Source organism: Carettochelys insculpta, chromosome 4 (genome assembly GCF_033958435.1).
Source record: "Carettochelys insculpta isolate YL-2023 chromosome 4, ASM3395843v1, whole genome shotgun sequence".
NCBI lineage: Eukaryota > Metazoa > Chordata > Testudines > Carettochelyidae > Carettochelys > Carettochelys insculpta.
In genome coordinates this window covers 5,318,302-5,341,782 of record NC_134140.1, presented here as the reverse complement: position 1 = coordinate 5,341,782, position 23,481 = coordinate 5,318,302, and the positions used below count along the sequence as shown (strand labels likewise).

Genomic DNA, 23,481 nt, shown 5'->3' with positions numbered 1-23,481 from the left:
CCTGCTCGGCTCTTGCTTGCAGTCCTGATCATATGAAAGGCACCATGTCCTCTTTGGGAGTCTGGACCTCTGAGGTCGCCATGTAAACAAGGAGCTTCTGACTTCCAGGTGCAATACTGGTGGCTTGTTAGAGTACTTGGCTGGCCATCTAGCTCGCAAATCAGGAGTCTGTTGAGAGCACACTTTGCTCACATGGCAGGGAGGCATGAAGAGAATCCTAGGCACTTTGCAATAAAACCTGGGCCTTAAAAATGAGGCCTTTCGTACTCTCAGGGTCTCTCTGAGATCCTGGGTAAGGCAGCAGCAGCAGGGAAGTGTGGGGTGAGATGATTGGAAAGGGCAGTGTGGGGATACCTGAAGCAGGAGGAGGCAGCCAGACCATGGGTGGTGCAAGCTGGTTGTCCAGAGAACTTGGCTTCCTCTCACCAGGCCATTCAGGCTGCTTCAACAGGGACGTGTCTTCTAGCTCAGGGATGGGAGCTCAGCTCTTTGTGGAGAGAGAGAGTCTGGGACTGGGGGTCAGGAGACCCATCTGCAGTTCTCCTTTCTACCAGTGAGATGCCATCTGACCTGGGGGAAGTCCCTCTTCCTCTCTGGGGCTCTGCATTGCCATTTGTGGTGTGGGAAACCTAAAACTTGCCACGCTTGGTGGAGAGGGTTAATTCGCTCACTTGTTGAGTGGCCCACATGCTGCTGTGGAAGTGAGGGTTGTCTCTGAGGAGTGAGTGTGGACACCCACTCCAAGAGAATGCCTTCTGGCCCCTCAGCTAAGCCTCCCTGCACCCAGGTTCCCTGGCTTGTGAGCTGGGTCACAGCTGAGCGGGAACCCGAGCAGCCTGTTTGTACTGTCTGAGCGACTGAATGAGCAGTCACCAGACCTGACCTGTTCTGTTCTCCTTCTCTCTCCTGCCTGGGGCCTTTCCCTCGGCATTTTCTGGCTCAGTCGTTCTTGGAAATAACAGGGTCTTCTCCCCCTCTTCTCTCAAACTCCAGGTGGCACAAGCTACGCTCCAAACCTGGGAAAAAAGAGAAGGACCGAGGAGAGATCCAGGTCACCATCCAGTTTACCCGCAACAACCTGACGGCCAGCATGTTCGACCTGTCTATGAAGGACAAGCCCCGGTCACCCTTCGGCAAGCTGAAGGACAAGATGAAGGGGAAAAAGAAATACGACTTGGAATCTGCATCTGCGATCATCCCCAGCAGCACGGGGGCCCTGGACATGGAGGACGACTACGACCTCGGGGGCAAGAAATCCAAACTCAAGGGTGGCTTCTTCAAGAACAAACTCCGCAAGTCTTCTCTCACCCAGTCCAACACCTCCCTGGGCTCCGACAGCACCGTCTCCTCCGCCAGCGGGAGCTTGGCTAACAGCTTTGGCATAACCATTAACCTTCCCGAGGGAGCCAAATCCCCAAGCAGGCACAGCAGTCTGTCCACTGAGCGCTCTGGTAAGAAGACACTCTCGTTAGTCACTCTGTACTGGGCTGCCTGAGATACTTCAGGAGCATTGGAAGGAAAAGTCCTTCCTCTGTGTGACCCAGTATGATCTTCAGTGGCTGGGCTGGGTACTGGCTGGAAGGTGCCAGAGATACTCCTCCAGGAACCAGTTGGGGCGAGGGGCTGTTCCATTGCCAGATTGACAGAGCGGAGGTCGAAACCCTCTGTGTATACCCAGAACTGGTACAGTGCAGTCCATAGCGAGGCAAAATTCCCCCCTCTGTGCCCTGCCTATGCTGAGGGAGGTGCTCTGTCTAGGGCTCTGAGTGCATCTGAACACCAGTTATCTTCAGCTCGGGAAAATTTGGTTCTGAGGACTTGTCTACATTTAACCAGAGGGCAACGCTCTGCACGTCGATCTCTCAGGGGTCTGTTTAGCAGGTCCGGCAGGGATGTGCTAAAATGGATCACTTGTTGCTCTCCCTGATCAACCTGGTACTCCAGGGGGTCGTGAGGTGGAAGGGAAGTCAATAGGAGAGTTTTCTCCCTTTGACCTCCTACTGTGGGGATGCCTCAGAAATTCAGCTAAAGGTACGTCGACTCCAGCTATGTTCTCTGAATGGCTGGAGTTGCAAGTTTCTAGTTGATTTTCTCTGGAACTGTAGCTCTGCCCTGAGACGATGTGGTCCCTAAGTCTCAGTTGGAAGAGCAGCGGCCTTCAGCAGGTGTTGGACTCTTTTTCCTTGGCTCTACGGACTGCCAATGAAAGAGAAAATGGCCCTTCTGTTCACCTGCTCATCTCTGAGCAGAGATGGGAGAAGCAGCAGCGCCTAACATATGGATGCCAGGAGCTGTGCTCTTACCTCTCCCAGAAGCTCTGTCCCATCCATGTTCATGAGTCACTCTGGATCCATCATCTTTGTTCAGAGAATTGCAGGACTGGAGGGACCTTGAGAGGTCATCTAAGTCAGTACCTGACAAAGTGGGTCTTACCCACAGAAGCTCATTACCTAATAAAGAAAACTGTTGGTCTTTAAGGTGCTACAGAACCGCTTAGTGTTGCGGAGAGAAATCTGTAATTAGTCCACGAACGATTTGATTGGCCTGAGACAGTACACTCGAATTCCCTTATTACGGGGGGCGAGCAAATTTTTAATGTCGGGCCCCACTTTTTGTCCCTGCAATTTGCAGAGCCCCTCTGATTGTAACACAAACTGCCGGAAGTTTTGGTTATGTTCCTATGAAAGGTGGGGGCCGGGGGGAAAAAGCCCTTTGGCTTGTGTAAGAAAATAAGTCTCTAGCATGTAAAAACTTTTTTTAAATCGGTACATAAATGCGGCACCCGACAGACGAACAGATATTTTGGAGCATAAGCTTTCGTGGGCAAAGACCCGCTTCGTCAGATTGCATCTGACGAAGCGGGTCTTTGCCCACGAAAGCTTATGCTCCAAAATATCTGCTCGTCTGTCGGGTGCCACAGGACTTCTTGTTGTTTTTGAAGATACAGACTAACACGGTGACCTCCCTGCTACGTAAATGGGAGTGCACATCCATGAAAGCCGTGATGTATTGCAACGTTTTTAATGAGCTGGATTAGTCTGATACTCCAGCAGCCAGCCGTGCTGCACTCTGCCCCATGCAAAATTTCATGCCCCCCTCTTTGCACCCCCTGCCTCACTAGATCAAGAGGTGGGCCCTTGATAACGACCAGTGTTAATGCATTAAAAACCCATCTCTTTAGCTAAGCAGTGCTGCATGCTCCCATTCGTTCCATGCCAGTGGTTGCCCTGGGGTGAGAATGCACATAGCTATTGCTCCCCAGTACCCTTGCACGATAATATGGAGCAGTGGGGAAAAAAACTGAACTATGCTGCATGAGAGGATCTCATCCGATGTGCACCATTTAAGGTCAGGCCCTTCTCCAGATTGCGTTTGACAACAAATAATTGTAAAAAGCTGTTGCGTGTCTTCAGGCCCTGTAATGGGAATAAAGGCAGGGAAAACTTAAGTCATGTTTTCTCAACCATCCTGATATCCTCAGCTAAATTGTCCGATATTCCCAGTGGAGTATGTTAGCATAGTATTGTAGAGAAGCTTAGAGGAACGGTCCTTCGCCATGTAAAATGCTAAGCCACGCTTCTGCCTAAGTTCACATCCCCCAAAGATCTTTCCAGTCACTTTCTTACCTCTGTTGAGTAATTCTCAGATTTATCTTCAAGTAAGGTTTTATCCTTCGGGGGGGGGAACCTCCTTTCCTGTTCCCTGGATCCTTCAGTGAGCTCCTGGTCCTACTCATGGTGAAACAACTACAATGTGTATAGCAATGTGCCCATGCCCTTGTCTTAGTGTTTAATATAATGACCTCATACGATCAGGAGAAGCCACAGGTGGAGTTGCGAGGTGGGGAGTCTCTGGTACCTTCAGCATTGGCCGGGTGGTAAGAGGTAATGATGCTGTGTGGAAATAGCTGGGTTGGGTTTAATGCAGATGGTTTCATTGATTTGCGGCTTTTCTCTCCCTTACAGTTAAAGACTATCTGCCTTCGCCAAAACTGACCCACAAGAGAGCGTTCAGCGATGAGGTCTCCCAGGTTAACGTGGTAGCTGAGCCCAAAGAAGCCCAAAGCCTGAAGCCAAAGAACGACTCTGTCTCCAGATCCTCTCTCTGTGTCAACGGGAGCCACGTTTACAGTGATGAGCCTGCACCAAAGAGCCCAATGTCTGGCCTACAGAGCTCCTTGCCGCTGTCCACGCCTCTGCAGACCATCACCAGGAAGTCGCAGGAGGGTTTCCATGCTGGCTTTCCTCCCCCTGACTCTGAAGACCGGCTGTGGGGACACGGCAGCTTCGAGAAGGGGCAGCAAAGGGAAGAGCCCAGATTTCTCCCCTCTCCTCCCAGCCTAGCCCTACAAGAGGAGGACAGGGTCTCAACCAAAGCAGTCACCCTCAGCAACCACCTAGGCAGAGCCAAGTTGGAAGAACGCAGCCGTGCAGAGACCAAACCTGTGCAGATCGCAACGCCGATGGTCTTCTCTTCGGAGGCGACCAAAGACAAACCTCTAGAGGAGGCCAGAAAGGAAGACAAGAAGGTCAAGGGCGGATTCTTCCACCACGGTGGCAGCAAAAGCGATGCTGGGAACAAGACCTCAGAGGAGAAGCTGGGACCCTCCCTGACTGTATCTCCACAAGTAACAGCTGGTGGAGATGAGAAGAGTAAGAGCAGCAGCTGGTTTGGATCCAAGGACACCAAAGAACCTTTTCAGAAACCCAGGTCAGTCAAAACAGGGTGATTAACTATGTAGAACTGCTCCTTGTAGTCACACATCAGGGGCCACTGCAGATCTGAGCGGAGCTGCCCCAAGATACAACTAAAAAGCTGCGCTGTAAGGACAGCGCTCTACAGGGTAACTGGAGCTGTGCGCCTAACCGAGACGCACTTTCTAAACCTGTTTCCTAGCCTGCTGGTGGCGGGGGTGGAAGACAAAATACTTCCAAGGGGTTATAAGTGGCAGCCGTGCCTGTAGGGAGAAGGGTGGTCTTGTGGCAAGAGCACAAGACTGGGAGTCAGGAGCCCTGAGTTCTGCCACAGAGCTGCTGTGTGAGCTTAGGCAAGGCAGTCTGCTCTTCTAGGCTTCGGGCTGGTAGAAGCCTCTCCGGGCGGGCGGTTTGTTTGCAAAGTCTGTTTGAAAGCCCTGCTCGAACATGCTGGCTGGCAGAAGATAATATTCCTGTGCAGCCAGCGTTCGCTTTGCACTCCCTGCCACGCAGAGGCGGGATCTCGGTTGTCAAGACAGCGAGTGGCAGCTGCATTCCTTGCAAAGGAGGACGTGTGCTCCCGGACCTTGGCTTCAGGCTGGCTGTGTGCTGCCCACCAGGGTGGTGGGCGGGTAACTGGGCAATGTGTATACTTGTGAAGTGGCCAGTCCCAGCTCGGCTGTTTCCCTCTTTCCTCCAGCTAAGGAGTGTCTCGTGTGCCGGGGTGATTCATCCTGCACACAGGAGCCGGAGTGTGCGGCACAAGGATCTATTTCACTGTTGGGGTGGTTATATCATGGAGATGCAAGTCCCACCCCCATCCGACTCATTAGTCTTAATGGCTGAGTTCTAGTAAGGGGGCGACTGGAACAAGTTGTGCAGCGGGGGGGAACCGAGAGCTATTGACCCAACCCATAAACCCGGCATGGGATGGAAGCCACTTCAAGACAGGGGGTACAACAGCACTCTTAGTCCCTGTGTGTTCTTGTCTGCAATTTTCAGCCTGGTCATCCTGTCTCTTCTGCTCCATCATGTTTCTCTGCATCGCCTCCATTTTTCCAGGACCGTCATCCTGCCCTTTGAAGAGTATAGATTTGGGGCAGCAGTTAAAAGGGATCCTCTTAGGCAGAGTCACACACGTGTATGCGGCCAGAACAGCTTAACTCTGCCCTTCTGGTGCTCTCAGCTACTGCAGGGGTGGCGAAGACCTGGCCCGTGGTCCGGATACAGGCTGTGGCTTGTGTGGATCCGGATCCGGATCCGGAGGCTCTGGGCTCCCTGCCATAGAATCTGGCCCGTGGAGGGTTAGGAGCTCTGAGCCTCGCAGGCTGGATCAGGCAAGCTGCAGGCTGGATCCAGACCAGGGCTTGGCTGGGACGGGGCGAGCAGGAAGTGCCTCCCAGGCTCTGCGGCCGCTTGCTGCTGTTTCCTGCGCTGGGGGAAAGGGCAGGGGGACCAGCAGTGGCCTCTGCAGCTTGCCCAAAGGCTTTCTGCTACTGCTCTGATTGGCCAGAATTCCGGCCAATCAGAGCAGCAGAGGGCAGTGTCTGGGAATGGAGGGTGGGGGAGCAGAGCCATGTGCATCCGGGGTGAGCAGGTAAGTGCACCCATGTTGCTGAGACCTTGCACCCCTCAACCACTCCTGCGCCCCCTCCCATCAAGACCCCCCACACCCACCATCTTTCTGCACCCCCTTTCACCCCAGCTGCCCCCCACTGTCCCAGATCTCCCACCTGCAGCCTGCATCTGGACCTTCCCTCCCACTCAGACACCATAGTCCTGACTCCCATGCCCTTGGGGACCACATCAGCAAGGTGGTGTTTTTTGCCTCTCATTTATGTGGCCCCCAACTGATTTTGTCCACAGGTCAGTGACACCCCCACTTTGAAAAAGGTCCCCCACTCCTGAGCAATTCTTTCTCCATTGCACAGAGCCTTGTTTTAAAAACCACGTAACCATTGTAGGATGGTATTTGTTCTGCTGTACAAAATAAAACCCTTGGTCTTTTTATGTCTCCTCTGGCGTGCCCCATAAGGCCTGCTTAGCCCTGGGCTGTGTGTCAGTGCAGGGCTCCTGCCACAGAACTGCGGTTAAGTTGTTTGGCTTCACAGCCCCTTGACTCGTTCTGCGTCAGTGTCACTGACCAGCTATAGATTCAGAATTTGGTTTGTTGTGGCCACCTGTGTTTTTGATATCAAATGTCCCTTGCCTCTAAAATAGGCAGCTTTAAAGTGAGCTACACCAATGTGTGGGTTCTGTGCTCTGTCTCTTAAGGAGAAATCAGTTGTTGTATAACTACCCTCACAACCAACAAGAGGTCCTGTGGCACCTTATAGACTAACAGATTCACAAGACTTCTTGTTGGCCTTGAAGGTACAGACTAACTCGGCTACTTCTAATTCCCTCATAAAATGCACTTAGATTCTCAAGGTTGGTGAGCAACGGTTACTTTGGTAGAAGGAGTCATTGCTTTTTCTTCCTGCGTCTGCTCCACTGAGTTAGGCAGTTACTTACTGCCTCTTTGCTGTGACTGTAGAAAAGATTTTGTTCTACTCCTGGAAGCTCTCCTCAGGTTCTCTGCAATAAGTAACTAATGAACTTGAATCTGTCATCTATTCCTCCCCATTTAGCTTCAGGTTCATTAGACCTCTCTCTGCGGCATCTGTGCAGCTGTGGTATTCTAACACACTCACTTTTGTGCAAGGTTCACAAAAATCACCCTGATTAAATCTGAGGCCAGTAGTTCAGAGTTAAATGAAAACTTGGCTAAGACGAGTTTGGCAGAGTCCTGTTTTGGAGCCGTTCTCCTTAAAGCAACTCCCTTTCAGAAGGAAGCAGTTAGTTTGGGCTCCGTACTTAGATTTCCATTTAAAATATCAAAGGTCCTGGTTTTATTCTCTGATGTGCCCTTCTGAGTCTAGAAACCAACATAGAATGAGAAGTAGCATGGGCTGATGGGGGAAAATAAGGGACCGGGAGTCCAGATTTGAGCTGGAATATCCCGGGTTCGCTTGTGTGCATTTAAGTGGAACCAGAAATGGCTATACTGTCAGCCAGTTGACGCTGCAGGAAGTAGTCCCCCGGCACACCAGCATTAACTGACTTCTCTGAAAGGGTTGAATGTTGTGTATCTAACCAGTTGTTTATCCAGCTTAACCATAAAGAAAAATAAATTCTGAAGCACCTTTGGTTTGCTGTGCTTTTAGGTCTAAATGAATCATAGTGTTCTTAAGAATGTGTTTAGGTTTGCAACCTGGCCTTGAAAACAGGAGGAAAAGTTTGTTCTTTGGAGACTCGTTTTTTTAGATAATCAGAGGCTGTTTTGAGCATGCTGGTGTAGGGCTGCAAAAGAGGAACAAGCCAGACCGTTTTTGTTTGAGGCAAGGGCTTGGGGTGCTGAAACAATTGGTTCAGATATTAAAAGGATTTCTTACAATGTTATCAGACTGCAGCAGGCTTTGCTTCCTGCGGCATGAACGAGGATGATAAAGTAAGGCTACCTTGCAGGCTCATTATTGAGGGGAAAATATAACTCTTCCCTTGCACCCCTGTGGAAAATGCTGCCGTTTCAGAGGCGGAATCAGATTAAAGGGGGGAAATTACAAAAGGAAAAAATAAAATCACTTTTCAAAAACATTCCTTACCGTGGCTACCTCCACCACCTTATACTGTAGAGCACCATTCACGCAGCAGTCTGGGGAAGGGAGAATTCAGTGATTGCTACAGATGACAAATCAAGTCAGATATTACATACTCAGTCTTATGTTCTGATATATGATGTGCATTTCTGAAAGGTTTTTTTGTCCACTAAATGATTTCCTGAGACCCCGACTCCTACTAAATGTCAGTGGGGCTTGGGCTCCTAGGTTTCTTTTGAAAACTTTACCCAGTGTATTCACAGCACGTATTTCTTTCATTTTGAAGAGTGAAGTCAATTTTTACTGAGTTTTCCTTCCCGCTTTCTGCTCATTGATTTTTATGCTGGCTCAGAGTTAGGAATGCTTCGGGCATGGCGGTGGTTTGTGACTCTGAACGAAATGTTACGGTCGTTCTTTCAAAAGTTGATGACGGAAAGTTGACTTAATACAGCTTTGAAACTGTTTTTAACTGTCTTAATTTAAATGAAACCAAGCCCCGAAACCATTTCCTTACTTCATCCAATCTTTTTTAAACATCCCCTTTATTTTTTAATAGTTTAACACAGCACTGTACTGTGTTTGTTTGCTTTTTTGTCCCTACTTCTGCCTGATTATGCACTTCAGGTGCCCAGTGGGGGAAGTGGTTGACTAGTCTGTTTGTAACTCTGAGGTTCTAGTGAGTAACTTTGTGCAGGCTGATTTGCCTACTCTCCAGTGCTTTATTAGTTAAGGTAGCATTTAGCCCCATCTGTAAAATGGGGCTAGTGAAGGTGGCTGGTCCAGTGAAGTGACCAGTGCCATGTGGTAAGTCAGTGTCAAGCTCTTCCTGCTTCCCTTGTGATGTGCTCTGCAAGAACCACAACCCACAACACTTCTCCATTTAGAAAGCCAGAAGCACCTGAGCAAGTCAGCATCAGGTATCTTCCTGGGAGAAGGCTGCCCACCCCAAGCCCCACCTAGAAGGGTGACTTCCTTCCTCCTGCCTCCTTTAGAAACAGAGTAACCTCTGCTAGTCAGCTCAGTGGACAAGTAGAACTTAACCTGGGTATGTTAAGGCTTATGAGCGCACCATGCACTAACCCGATGACAAGCAGTTTCACAATGTCACAACTGAAGGCCTTGCCATTCGGAGTGGGTGGATTTGAGAATCAGTCTTGGGACACACGAAGCCTCTGAAGGTCGCAGTCCCTGGTTTCTGCCACCCACGTGAATCGCGTGCTAGGTGCGGCTACATTTAACCTTTGCGCTTTTTCTGATTTGAATAAGAAAATAAAATCACTTAGTCAGGTTTCAGTATTAAATACGTACAAATGACCCTCCCTCTTTGAGGTGCAGGGATGAGGTTGGAGGTTTCAGAGCCTGGGTGCTGTACTGTGGGGAGTGGGGAAGGCCTGGGAGATGGGCAGTTTAGAAGTGGAACTCCGATTGGCACCGTGGCTGGAGGCTTTTGGCTTACCACAAAAACAATAGGGGAAACGCTCCAGTTACTACACCCTGCTTGCCAGGCCTGAGACATATTCACCCTCTTTTCCATGATCCTCCTGGCTTAGAACAGTACTTTTTTATACTTGCAGACCCCTAAAAAGGTCAAATGGAGGCGTGAACCCCTTTGGAAATCTGACATAGTCTGCGGCCCCCATGTTGAAAAGTCCTGGGTCAGAATGATCAAATGAGTATATTTAACTAACTAATGGCCAATTAAATATAGGTTGAACCTCTCTCATCCAGCACGCTTGGGACCTGACTGGTGCTGGATGAGAGAATTTGCTGGACAATGGGAGGTCAATATTTTCTAGTACATTACTAACACTTCCACTGCTTACTGGGGTTTTAGAAGCCATTTAAGGGCAAATTAAAGACGATAACTGCACAGAACACCAAGAGCCAGGACTGGTGGCTGAAAACAAACTTTATGGGACCGCAGGAAACTTGGCTGCACTCATGACAAGTGGTCGTCTGGCTAACTTAAATCATGCCGGATTACGGAGGTTGCTGGCCAAGAGCATTCTAGATTAGAGAGGTTCCACCTGTAGTAAAAGTGTGGTTAAAGAGGATTATTGGGGCAAATTGCAAATATAGAAACACACTCAACCCACTAACAATGCAGCAAGGTTGTTTAAAGCACAACATTCGACATCTTCCAAAGGGCTTTAAAAACCTCTAACTACAATAATGTCAGTTAGTTTGAGCGCCCGGATGTATTGACTAGTTTCTGATACCAGCTCTGTGCAAGTAGAAGTCTATTGCACATGGCTTCTGCCAGCTCTGGCCTTTCTGGCCTAAGCTGACCATCAAGGACGTAGCAAGGTGTTTAACCTGGCTGGAGCTGGATTCAGCCTTGTAGGCACCTTCTGTAGCCATTTACATCTGAGCAAGTTGGGTGTAGGTGCTGCCTCTGGCGAGGGTTGCCAGGTAACAGTTTGCATCCGCCTTGCATTGAACTTGACCCAGACGTAAGCGACATTGTGCCTGGCAGGGTAGCAGAGAATCAGGCCCCCGTTGTTTTACTGAGCCATGGGACTGTGTCACTACACAGTCCACCCCTGCTTAAGCAAAACCTGCCACTGTGCCAGCTCTGGAGATGGTGCTGTGGCAGATAATTAAAGCAGCAGGGTAATTGTGTTACAACCTCCCTAGGAGGTGCTGTAAATTGGGGCCCCTCCCACTTCACAGTTGTGGGACATAGCCAGATTTTCACAAACAGCCCCTAGGTGGTGGGGCTGCCCCTGGTTTGGGTGCCCATGTGAGACAGCTGGGGCCTGGCGTGAGACATGCCGATCACCTGGCGCTCCCATTGGCCTCAGCCCCTTGGAGATTCAGGCCCTCGGGGATAGCTCATCAGGCACTGGAGATCGTAAGAATGGCTGCCTTGGGTCAGACCAAAAGTCCACCTAGCCTAGTGTCCTGTCTGCCGACTGTGGCCAATGCCAGCTGCCCCAGAGGGAGTGAACAGACCAGGTAGTTGCTGAGCAATTCCTCTGACAAACAGAGGCCAGGGACAGCGGTTGCTCCTTTCCATCTGGACCAACGTGACTTGCCCAGAGGCCTGGCTGGAGTCCGTAGCAGAGGTTCAAGTGAGACGCTGCAGAACCCACGTCCTCGGAAATTTCGGGGTGAGCAATAAATCTGCCTGTCCACGGCTGATTCCAGTGTCCTGCTGGGCTTCCGTTCCCCAGCTGGGCTAGGAAGGGCTTAGGCCAGCTGGCCCCATCCTCTTTGACCATCGGCACCCAGTTGTCCCAGAACAGAGGAGGCTCCCACTGCAGGCGAGAGCCCCTGGGGGCTTGGCAGGATATGTTTGGACCTTTCCTTCGGGGTCTGGCCAGGCCCAGCATAGTCCCTTCAGCTGGGAGAGAAGGAAGATGTCTGGGCCTGTGGAGGGGGCTGAGAACTCCAGCTCACCCATGTGAGAACAGAGCTCAGAGTGTTGCCAGAGTCACTGCCAGGCCTCATTCCCTTCCCTTTCCCTCCTGTCTCGGCACCAGCCCCTGAGCTCCAAATGGCTGGTGGGCCGTTCTTTGCTGTCGTCTGTGGAACAGCTCCCAAGGCCCTGTTTGCATCTGGGGACTCACTGCTGAGGGTGGGGTGGGCTCGGCCTCCACAGGGCTCCTCGTATCAGACTAGCTGTGCCGTGAGTCGGTGTGATACGTGGTGGGAACCGTGCGCTGCCTGGACCAGCTCCCTGCCCTTCCTTGTGGGGCTGATTCGTTTCAAACATCCGTACTTAAAAACACCCCGCCCCCGATTCCTTAATGTTCATCCCTCTCCTGGGAAAAGGGCGGAAGCTCGCGGGTTGTCCGCTGGGTTGCGGGAGCTCTGAAACTGACGTGTGCTTCACTCCTATTACTTGGCTTCTCTCTTCCTCCCAGCCCCACTTAGAAACCCTTAACCACAGGGCCCTTAGAGCTCTGACTCTTCTATTCCTGCAGGGAAGGGGGGTGTCCGGATGCTCATTGGGAAGGCAGAAATCGAGGTGATCAGACATGTGGCCTGTGCTCAGATGCCTTCCAGAGAAGGCAATCAAGTGACCTACCTGTCCTCTAATCCCCGCCCGGGTTACTGACCTTTTCCCTTGTCTGCAGCTCTGTAGCACTGCTCAGAGTCCAGGGTACTGCCCTGTAAGTATGTTGCTGGTCCCAGTGGCCTCAGAAGCCTTGGCCTGGCTCTGTGGACGTCTACAGCTCCTGCCTCTGCTCTCTCTCGGAGGCTGCAATGCAGCAGCGAAGGGAGGGATTTTTCCTCTGCTGTTTGAGGCAAACGCCTGACCTTTGTTTCTGTCATGGCTGGAACTTGTGCCTCAACTTCTGAGTGCCTTGGCTTTCCAGATGCACCCCGTATTATCTCCCTCCTGATACAGATTTACTTGCCTTTTGTGAAGCAGGTTGCAATCCCTGCATGGTGAGTGCTTGGTGAGCCCAGTGCTGCTCGCTGAACTCTGAAGAGCACCCTGGGAACGGTGGGGGAGAATCCAATCATCCGATGCTCAAGATGGGGCACTCAGGGTTGCTTTATGTACCTACCATGAACATCTGCTCTGTGTTTGGGGGAGTTTGTGAGTGTGTCTGTCTGTCTGTTAAAGAACTTCTCCTGTACGGTAAGCACTAGGACCACCACGTTTGCTTTGGAGCTTCCTCTTATCGTACCTTAAAGCAAGGGCGGGGTTGGTCCTGATGTTTTAATGTGAATGCCCTTCAGCCTCTCCAGATTACAGTACCCTTTGCGGAGTCAGATTTGTTTTGCCTACCACCAAGTTACGCCTCGCTTAAAAGCTACTTACGGACAAAAACACGCATACAAATCACTGAAGACTGACTGAAAACGTGCTGACTTTCTCCCAGAGGTAGAAACGGTACCCCAAAAGTTACGTGAGTAAAAGTGCTGCTGCTTTAATTTCTGGATACTTGAGTACAGTCTAGATGTGACGTGTGCGTGCGCACGCGTGCTTGTGTTGGTGGTGTACTTTTACTCAAGTTGTTCAGAGGAACACCAATGACTTGTACTTAAGTACCCTGCCCCCCGAAACTGCACTTTTACTCAAGTACAGTAGACTCCCATGTAAGTCAAATTTCCCACGCAACTCGGGGGGAGCCAAGAAACTGACGATGGCAACAGCCCTTCTCACTTTCCTGCTTCCAGCGAGTGGAATGGAGTTGGGGACCAGGCGACGGCCTGGCTCCCACTACCCCTGTGTCTGAGGGAGCTGAGAAACTGATTAGCACCAATGCTGGTCAGGTTCGTGGCTCCCATAGTTAAGCAGGGCGTTGTATTCTCCTTTAATGCCCTTGTGGGGAGCGAACAGCATCACTAATAGCTGGGGCAGAGAATGCACGTAGCCACCTGCTCTGCTTTCAGCCGCCAGCCCTGTTAGTGAGAGGGGACCACAAATGCTGGGCCTGTGGCGAGGCCAGCACTTCCCAGAGCCCCCTCTGTTTGCAGTAGCACCTCTAAGACAAAGAGCTCACCAAGGAGGTGCTGCTTTGAGACCCACTTCCTCCTTCCCCTCCTGAACGCCTGAGGCAGCAGAACTCTGTGTTCCGCCACCTTTTCTCCTGCGGCCGCCATTTTTAAAAGGTGGCTGGGCAGCTCTGAGCCACATGTGACTCTTTAAGCAGCCACCTGCAGCTTCTGCCACTGCCACCGCTCTGCCTCCAGCTCCTTGCCTGCCCATGAAAGAGCAGGGCTCAATTTAATTGGTTTAACGGCCGCCTGGCCGTGGGGGTGTTAAAGCTGCAGCAGGTTGGGGCCACGGGGAGGGTTGGGGGGTTAAAGCCTGGCTGTGGCTGGCGCCGTTGGGTTTGGGGGGGAGTGGGGTTTAAGGCTGCAGTGGGTTGGGGCCGTGGGAGGTCGGCGGAAGTCGGTGTTCTGGCACCGTTTTCCCTAGAAGAAAAGCACTGCTCTATGCTGCGGCCAAATTTGGGGTTATTGGTTCAGGGTCAGCTGCTAGCACAGATCGCCAGCCTAGAACAAATCGTCCTGGTTTGGAAGGCAGAGTTCTGCTATGGGAAGGATTCGCATGGCACCTCTGCGTGTTAGTCTTTGTAAGACAATGGCACCACATCAGAGAGCCATTTCACTGAATTATTTAGCAGCCTGTCAGTGGCACTTGGTGCTGGAATATGCAAGGGCCGAACAGGTTTATACGCACAACACCTCTGTGCAGGAGGGAAGCACCAGCCCTGCTTTACAGACAGGAAGCTCAGACAAATGACTCCATCCCCTCTGCCTGGCACCTTGCACTGCCGTTCACAGGAAACATACGAACGCCTGTGATGGGGTTCAGGGGTCCCCCTGCACTGCACCCCGTCTGCTGGCAGGATTGACTCTCACTCAGCAGGTACAACAGAAGGTTTATTAGGCAACAGATGCCCAGTTTCTCACAGAAGCGACAGTACAGCAGCCAGAGACAGTCCTTCCAACCCGTCCTGGGGAGAAGACCCCGAGGGGTGCCCCTCTGGGGTGTAGCTTTCCCCCTCCTCAGGCTGGCTGCCTTCCAGCTCCTCTTTCCCCAGCTTCCTAACTGCCGCCCCCGATTCAAAACCCAGCTCGGCTCCTCCCTCCTCTTTGTTCAGGGCAGAGGTGTTACCTGCCAGTTGTAGCCCCAGGGTCATCCTTAGCCACTGGGAGCTGCTGCTTGCCTCAGACATCCAGCCTGACTCTCACATGCACTCCCCCCACTCCATCACATCTCTCCCCCCTTCCAGACCGAACTGAGCGGGGTCACTCAGCCAGTGACCTGGGGAAGTTCGGGGCCCTCCCTGCGTGACAGGGCATCGGCTATGGTGTTTTTGTTCCCCTTCACCTGGACCACCTCCATGTCGTAGTCCTGCAGGAGCAGACTCCACTGCAGGAGCTTGGCGTTGGCCCCTTTCATGTGATGCAGCCAGGTCAGGGGTGAGTGATCGGTGTACCCGGTGAAACGCCGTCCAAACAGGTACGGCTGCAGCTTCCCCAGCGCCCGCACCATGGCCAGACATTCCTTCTCTATGGCTGCGTAGTGCTGCTCCCGGGGCAGCAGCTTCTTACTCAGGTACACGATGGGGTGTTTCTCCCCTTTGTCATTCACCTGCATTAGCACCTCCCCCAGCCCCACGTCTGAGGCATCGGTGAACACCAGGAAGGGTTTGTTGAAGTCTGGATTTGCCAGCACTGGGGCCCTGTCCAGAGCCTCCTTCAGCGCGCAGAGGGCCTCTTGGCACTGCTCGGTCCAGACCACCTTGTCAGGCTTTCCCTTTTTACATAGCTCCGTGAGGGGGGCTGCGATGGAGCTAAAGTGGGGCACAAACCTCCGGTAGTACCCCGCCATCCCAATGAAGGCCTGGACCTGTTTCTTAGTCTGGGTGTGGGCCAATCTCTGACAGCCTCCACTTTAGCTGGCTCTGGCTTTAAGCAGCCGCTGCCCACCTTGTGGCCCAGGTAGGTCACCTCAGCCATTCCCACCTTGCACTTCCCTGCCTTGATAGTCAGTCCAGCCTTCTGGAGTCGGTCCAGCACCTGCTTGACTTGGGACACATGGTCCTCCCACGTCTGGCTGAAGATGCAAACGTCGTCCATGTACGCCAGGGCAAAGCTCTCCATCCCTTTCAGTAGCTGGTCCACCAGACGCTGGAAGGTAGCGGGTGCCCCCTTGAGGCCAAAGGGCAGGACCAGGAACTCGTAGAGCCCCACAGGGGTGATGAAAGCTGACTTGAGCTGGGCATCTTCATCTAATGGCACTTGCCAGTACCCCTTGGTGAGGTCTATGGTGGTGAGGTAATGGGCTCCCCCCAGCTTGTCTAAAAGGTCATCAGGCCTGGGCATGGGGTAGGCGTCCGATACAGTGATGGCGTTAAGCTTGCGATAGTCCACACAAAACTGAACAGACCCATCTTTTTTAGGGACTAACACCATGGGAGAGGCCCGGGGCTGGATGAGGGTTGGATCACCCCCAGAGCCAGCATGTCTTCAACCTCCTGCTCTATGTCCTGAGCCGTCTTCCCTGTGACTCTGAAGGGCACGCACTTGATAGGGGCATGGGTGCCTGTCTCTATTCGGTGGACAGCTAGGTCAGTGCGTCCAGGTCTGTCAGAGAACAGCTGTTGATGCGAATGCAGCACCTCCTTGGTCTCCGTCTGCTGGGCAGGGGTCAGCTCTACGGTGCATAGTGGATGGTTTTCCAGGTTGCCCCCTTGACCAGCCAGGTACGTTCCCTAGGCCCCATCCCTATCAAGATATATTGCTTTCCAGTAGAAAGGATGGAGAATTTGCATGCGGGAGAGCCCACTATCGGGGGTGTACATAATAAGGTATGACGTGTGTATGATTAAACATGTGGTGGGAAACTGTTTTAATTGGCCTTTATCCCTCCCCTGCTCCCCAGGAGCAGTAACTTTAGAGAGGACTGCACTGGCGAATGGTTGGGTCTCAGAGAAACACCTTGGGTTCCTGGGGAGCATCATAAAGAGAACACAACCAGCAACCAGATTTCTAGGAAGCTGGTGTACCTTCCCCTCTCTGTTCCACTCCCAAGCTGAATTGCTGGGAATATTGTGGGGAAGTGGAGGTAAAAGTGTCTGCTTGCTCCGAGTGACACGGAATTAGAATTGGAAGGAACCTCAAGAGGTTGACAAGTCCAGTCCCGTGCACACTTGGCAGGACCAAGCACCATCTAGACTACATTAAGGTGCCTCTGTGAGGATGAGACTGTTTGCTCAGGGATGAGATCTAGGGATGAGTCTCCTGGGTTCTTTACCCAACTTGGCTATAGATGGGTTGCATGACTAGGCACTTGCCCTCTCTGTGCCTCATTATCTCAGTTCTACAGGTGAGATAAATCTGGGGGTGGAAAGCGTGCGAGATCCACTAACTTTGGCAATAGCTTGGAGCTCTTGGAACTGAAGTGCTCTGACTAGTTTTGTGAGAACAGCTCTCGGGGGGTAGCACGGCTTTATTGAGACGCTGCCAGTTACTGTGAAAGGATTTGAGCTCCGTACAGTTCTGAGGCTTTCAAAGGTCTTTTGGTCTGGCTGTTTCACTTACTGCTCTGGGAGGGCTGGCATGGAAACGAAATGTCCGTTGAAAGGGAAGATGTCCTTTCTTGCTCATGTGACAGAATTGTGGGTGGTTTTGGTATGTGTGCGGGGGGGGGGGGTGTCTTTAAATTCAAACGAGTAGAAAATGATAGATTGAACAAGAATCTCTTCACCACAGAGGTTGTAAAAGTAGTTTCAGGTTCTTAGATTCTCTGGCAAATGCCTGCCCTTTCCTCACCCTACACTCGGGGGGGCGGGGGGGGGAGAGTGCCTGTTTTGATTCCAGTGGCAATGGGGGTGGTCATCATACAAACTTTTTTTTTTTTTTTTTCCCCCCCGCTGTCAAGAGCAGGAACTGAGCAGGGTTTCAGGAAGATGGATCCAGCTCTTCCCTTCTCATTTTTAAGGATGTGGGGCTGCGAGTGGACGTTGTAGAAAGAGCTGATGGTCAGGACTCCTGGGTTCTAGGCACCTTTGTCCACTTGTAGCAGTGGGATAAAAATACAGCGTGCACCAATCCTGCCCAGATGGAATGTGCTTGAAGTGCAAGATGGCAGTGTTAATGTGATGTTGATGTCAGGGTTTGAAAACACCTGCTTTTCTCAGAGGAGGAGGAGGAGAAACAAATATCTTCTAGCAAGCAAAGGAGACAAGCACAATGCAGCATTTGAAGAAAAAAAAAATTAACCCTTTTGGTTGTGAGCTATTTTATTGAAACATGAGCTAACTTGGACCCTTATGGAGCATAACCTCCCTGAGCCTGCGGCCAGCTGCCCTGCCTGGCCTGCTGCTCCAGAGTGAAATGAACACCACACGTCACTTTCACTGCTGCTTCCAGAGCTGGCAGGGGGAAGCCCTGCTGTGCAGAATCCTGTCATTTTCATGCAGCTGTGCAGCAAGGGAGGCAGGCGAGGGAAGTGCTCACCGGGGAGGACCATCCACCTAATGGGGACAGGACATGGGGGTAGAGGTGTGTAGCTCTTGAAGGGAGTCACTTCTCCTTTTCAGTATCCAGAGCTTCACATGAAGGAGATCCCCCCCAGGCAGCATCTCCCACTGCATACTTACAGCCTTCTGATCTTCAGAATCTCTACAAACATTCAGTTACAACCCTCGGCTGCCCTGTGGAGTGGGCAAGTATATCCCCGTCGTACACATGGGGCACAGACTGGCTACTGCGTGACACAAACGGGATTCTCAGGGGGTAGCCGTGTTGGTCGGTCGGTAGCTTCACAAAAAAACAAGTAGTCCTGTACCACCTAATAAATGTGTTGGTCTTTAAGGTGCTAAAGGACTGCATGTATTTTTTTGAGGATCAAAGGAATTGCTGGTATCCTAGCAAGGGTTAGAGCTTGGGAGTTCCTAGCTCCCAGCTCTTTGATTAGACCTCTAGATTACCCAGAGCCCTGTTATATAGGGGACATACTCAAATTCACAGCCAGGGGTACTTCTCCAACATGGAAGGGAAACATGGGGCTTTCTGCCAGCAAGGGAGAGAACTGGAATGGATGTAGGAGAGCTGAGTGAAACCGAGATCAAGTCAGCTAAACTCCTCCAGACGTACGCACAGTGGAGAGAATTATAGAGCACTGTAAATGCTATGCAGCAGAGGAACGGTGCCAGAGAAGTCAGAGCCTTCCCCGGGGAATGAGAACACTGGGTACCAGGCTCTTCTGAGCTGGTGGGTGTGGGGTGTGATCCTAATGCATCACAAATCACTTGCATTTTCAGGACTGCTCCTTGACCTCAGCAATAATACAGCAAAGTTTTTTTTTCTTTTCTTCTTTTTTTTTTTCTTCAAGGGGGCGTTTGCTTTCCATTGAGACAATGCAGAGCACGTGCTCCCTCTAGTGTAAAGTTTCTTTATTTCAGAGACATAAAATAAGCAGGAACTCTGTTTTCTGGGGGCTTGCACAAGACCGTGACCGATTCTGAAAAGCTTGGACCTTGGACTGGAGGATCTCCAGCAGAGGTGACAATGACTCCTGCTGGTCAGATGCTGTGATGGATGTGTGCGCTCCAGAATAGTGTGCTTGTGTAACCCTCTTGGAATGCCGGGGCATCTGCGTGCATCTCAGGGGTCATACACTTGGTCCCAGAGCCTGCAGAAATGTGGCGTTTCAGTATTCCTAAATCTGTTGAAAATGCCTCTGCATGTTTTTTTTTTCTTTTAAACACCCCCCCCCCACCCCCAAGCCTCATAGGCCACAGCTAGAAATACTGTTCTGGAATGGATCCCTTTAGAGCCATGTCAGCGAGAGCTGGAAGGATTCCCCGGGGGCTGGGGAGAGGTCATGGCCTCAGTTTCAGGGTGGGAGGGATTTTGGCATTGGCTCTGGAGTCAGGTGTACCCGAGCAGAAGGTGACCAGGTGAGGGGGATGATCAGGAGAATCTGCCAGCCACTGGGAAGGGTTATATAGTTATGCTTCCAGTAACTCCTGTTCTTCCAGGAGAAATATAGTTCTGACAAGCACAGGGAGGGGTTTGCAGGCTTTTGTAGCTAAGGGCAGTGGGTTGCACACTTCACTGCTCATTTGGGCCAAGCTTTGTGCTTTGTTCAGCTTTTTAAATGCAAGTGTACACCTATGCAGAGTTGAGTGGTGGCTGGAGTGAGGAGATGAGCCTGGTCAGAATGTGAGAGGCCTGACCTGGACGTCCTGGCTGGAGTGTGTGGCCAAGATCCCCGAAGGACAGCTGGAACGGGAGGACAGCTGCATTGGGATGTTGGGAAAGGGGATTGTTCTGGAGCCACTGGAGTGGGGATAAGGGGCTGAACTAGCTCTACAGTTCTGCCTCTGTAAGCAGTGGACTGTAAAAGTCTCTAGCAACCTGCTGCCTATGAAGGGTAGATAGCAACAAGATGGTAGGGCGCCTCCTCTACCAGCATCGCCAAAGGGTTAATTTTAAGCTCTTGTCATTTCCACTGAAATAGCAGGTTCTGCCAGGCGCTCCCTTGAACGTTCTCCGATGAAACCCAATTTGCTCGGATGCTGCACGGTGAAGCTGTTGCATTACAGATGTACGGACAGAAATGCCCGTTCAGGGGAGCATAGGGCCTTGCTTTGCTTGGTCTAAAGGTAGCCAAAAAACACACGAGCTGGCGTTGGAGGCGGAGTTCAGCATACCCCGGGTCAGTGTATCTAGCCATGGAGAGCTAGAGGGTCAGGAGCAAAATCCAGATGTGCTTTACTGCTCCCTGAGCAAATGTGGATTGGAGACAGCCACTGCTGTGCTGGAGGTGATTAGACAAACATGATGGTGGCTCTGTGTGCTGACTAAAGTAGAGCAGTGGGTGGATATGCGGTTCAGGTTGTGGCTCTAGGACTCCAGAGAGCTGGGTTTTCTCTCTGGCCTTTCCACAGACTTCTGTGGGAGGTGCCTGGGCTTCCCCACACTTGGTTCTGTGAGCAATCCCTTGCTCTGGGCTTGACTTAAGCACTTGTACTCCATGTGGAGCACTGGTCATCTACAAGTCTCCTCCACTTCACTCTGTCTCGGGACAAAACTTCTAGCTGGCTCCAGGAGTGCCCCAGATATTGTCCTTCAGTCTCAGCAGACCTTCTCCATGTTGCCCGAGGTCTTCCTCTTTTACGTTTTCCTCGCGGGTTCCATGTGAGAGCCTGACGGACTGTGCTGGATGATGGTTTTCTGAGAGCGTGGCCTGGCCATCCCCACTTTCTTCTCTTGATTTCAATGTCATTTGGTTCTCGTCCTGCTCTGTTCTAAGCTCCTCATTTGTGACCACGTTTAGCCATTTGATATACCTCAGGCATCTGTTTGAGTGTCTGTAGTTTGTGAGTTGAAGACTTTTTTTAGTACACCAGGTCTCGAATCCATACAAGAGCGCACTGTGCACATTTGTGTTGAAAATCTGCCGTTTTGTCTTCACAGATATCATTTGTGAACACCATATGGGAAGAAGAGTCTTAAATGCAGCTGCTGCTTTCCCTGTCCTGACATTGATATCCTTGTCCGTTCCTCCGTCTCTGCCCATAATACTCCCCAAGTCGGTGAACAGCTCTGCATCTTCCAGGTCATCCCCTCTCAGTGTGGTGGTGGCGTTTGGTGGACTGGTTGATCCTCCATTGTCTTGGTCTTTCTTTTGTTCATGCTCAGTTCAGTCACTGAGGCAGTTTTGTCTCGTGTTGTGACCTTTTCTTCCATGCTTTCGTGTCGGTGTGAAAGGAGGGCAACACCATCAGCAAAATCAGTGTCCTCTAGCGGTTTGAAAGCGTCCACTGAATGCCTCGTTGACGGCCATCTGTTGTCCTGTTCATAATCCAATCCATTGTGATCAAAACCAGTAAAGGTGACAATAGGCACCCTTGTCGCACTCCTGGGAGTGCGCTGAAAGATTTGTCAAGACACCATTGCAAACAACTTGGCATGTTCATACATTGAACAGAGCAGGTTAATGATTTTGGAAGAGTTGCCTCGGTGTTGCAGCAGCTTCCACAAAGTGTCCCCATCAATGCTCTAAAAGGCTTTTTCGAAGTCTATGGAGGTTATGTATAGCAGGGAGTGCCACTCAAGCGACTGTTCTGTGAGCACTCGGAGAGTTATTTGGTCAGTACAAGATCTCTTGCTTTGGAATTCAGTCTGTTCTTCCCTGAGCTGTCTATCAATTTCTGTCTTTCTTGTCTCCAAGAGAATCCTGCTGAACACTTTTCCTGGAATAGACAATAACGTGATATCCCTCCAGTTCCTGCATTCCTTCCGGTTGTCTTTCTTTGGAAGCTTGATTAGTAGCCATGTTTCCAGCCTTGTGGGATCTCCTCAATGTCCCAGTTTTTCCCCAGCTAGATTATACCTCATGTTGACTGACATCTCACGACCCACTCTGCACTAAGTGGCAGTAAAATGGTCCCAAATCTGAATTCTCTACTCACCTCCGGGTGGCGTTCGTATGTTTCCTGTGAACGGCAGTGCAAGGTGCCAGGCAGAGGGGATGGAGTCATTTGTCTGAGCTTCCTGTCTGTAAAGCAGGGCTGGTGCTTCCCTCCTGCACAGAGGTGTTGTGTGCATAAACCTGTTCGGCCCTTGCATATTCCAGCACCAAGTGCCACTGACAGGCTGCCAAATAATTCAGTGAAATGGCTCTCTGATGTGGTTCCATTGTCTTACACAGAATAACGTGCAGAGGTGCCATGCGAATCCTTCCCATAGCAGAACTCTGCCATCCAAACCAGGACGATTTGTTCTAGGCTGGCGATCTGTGCTAGCAGCTGACCCTGAACCAATACCCCAAATTTGGCCGCAGCATAGAGCAGTGCTTTTCTTCTAGGGAAAACGGTGCCAGAACACCGACTTCTGCCGACCTCCCACGGCCCCAACCCACTGCAGCCTTAAACCCCACTCCCCCCCACACCCAACGGCCCCAGCCACAGCCAGGCTTTAACCCCCCAACCCTCCCCGTGGCCCCAACCTGCTGCAGCCTTACCACCCCCACGGCCAGGCGGCCATTAAACTAATTAAATTGAGCCCTGCTCTTTCATGGGCAGGCAGGGACCTGGAGGCAGAGCGGTGGCAGTGGCAGAAGCTGCAGGTGGCTGCTTAAAGAGCCACATGTGGCTCAGAGCTGCCCAGCCACCTTTTAAAAATGGCGGCCGCAGGAGAAAAGGTGGCGGAACACAGAGTTCTGCTGCCTCAGGCGTTCAGGAGGGGAAGGAGGAAGTGGGTCTCAAAGCAGCTCCTCCTTGGTGAGCTCTTTGTCTCAGAGGTGCTACAGCAAGCAGGGGGCGCTCTGGGAAGTGCTGGCCTCGCCACAGGCCCAGCATTTGTGGTCCCCTCTCACTAACAGGGCTGGCGGCTGAAAGCAGAGCAGGTGTCTACGTGCATTCTCTGCCCCAGCTATTAGTGATGCTGTTTGCTCCCCATGAGGGCTCCGAGGAGAATATAACACTCCAAGGTGGGTGCAGGAAACAGGGCCCAGGTCTGCCGAAACAGCCCCTGCTCCTGAGACCATGCAAACTGAAGACGGTTGCAGGACATGAGTGTGGTGTGCAGTAGGAAGGAAAGTGGGATCACACAGAATCACAGGGTTGGAGGAGACCTGAGGGAGGTAAAGTCCAACCCCCTGCTCCAAGTAGGACCAATCCCGGCTAAATCATCCCAAGCAGGGCCTTGTCAAGGCAGAACTT

The 23,481-nt window shown here is 51.6% G+C and overlaps 1 protein-coding gene across 2 annotated transcripts in view; it reads left to right on the top strand.

The window, feature by feature from the left end:
• The window catches only part of RAB11FIP5 (RAB11 family interacting protein 5), a 96,188-nt gene that overhangs the window by 49,026 nt on the left and 23,681 nt on the right, over positions 1-23,481 (top strand). For both annotated transcript variants that reach the window (XM_074992210.1, XM_074992209.1), the window contains exons 2-3: positions 994-1,451; positions 3,966-4,710. In XM_074992210.1, coding sequence (XP_074848311.1) covers positions 994-1,451; positions 3,966-4,710 — 1,203 coding nt within the window. The remainder of the gene's footprint in view (positions 1-993; positions 1,452-3,965; positions 4,711-23,481) is intronic.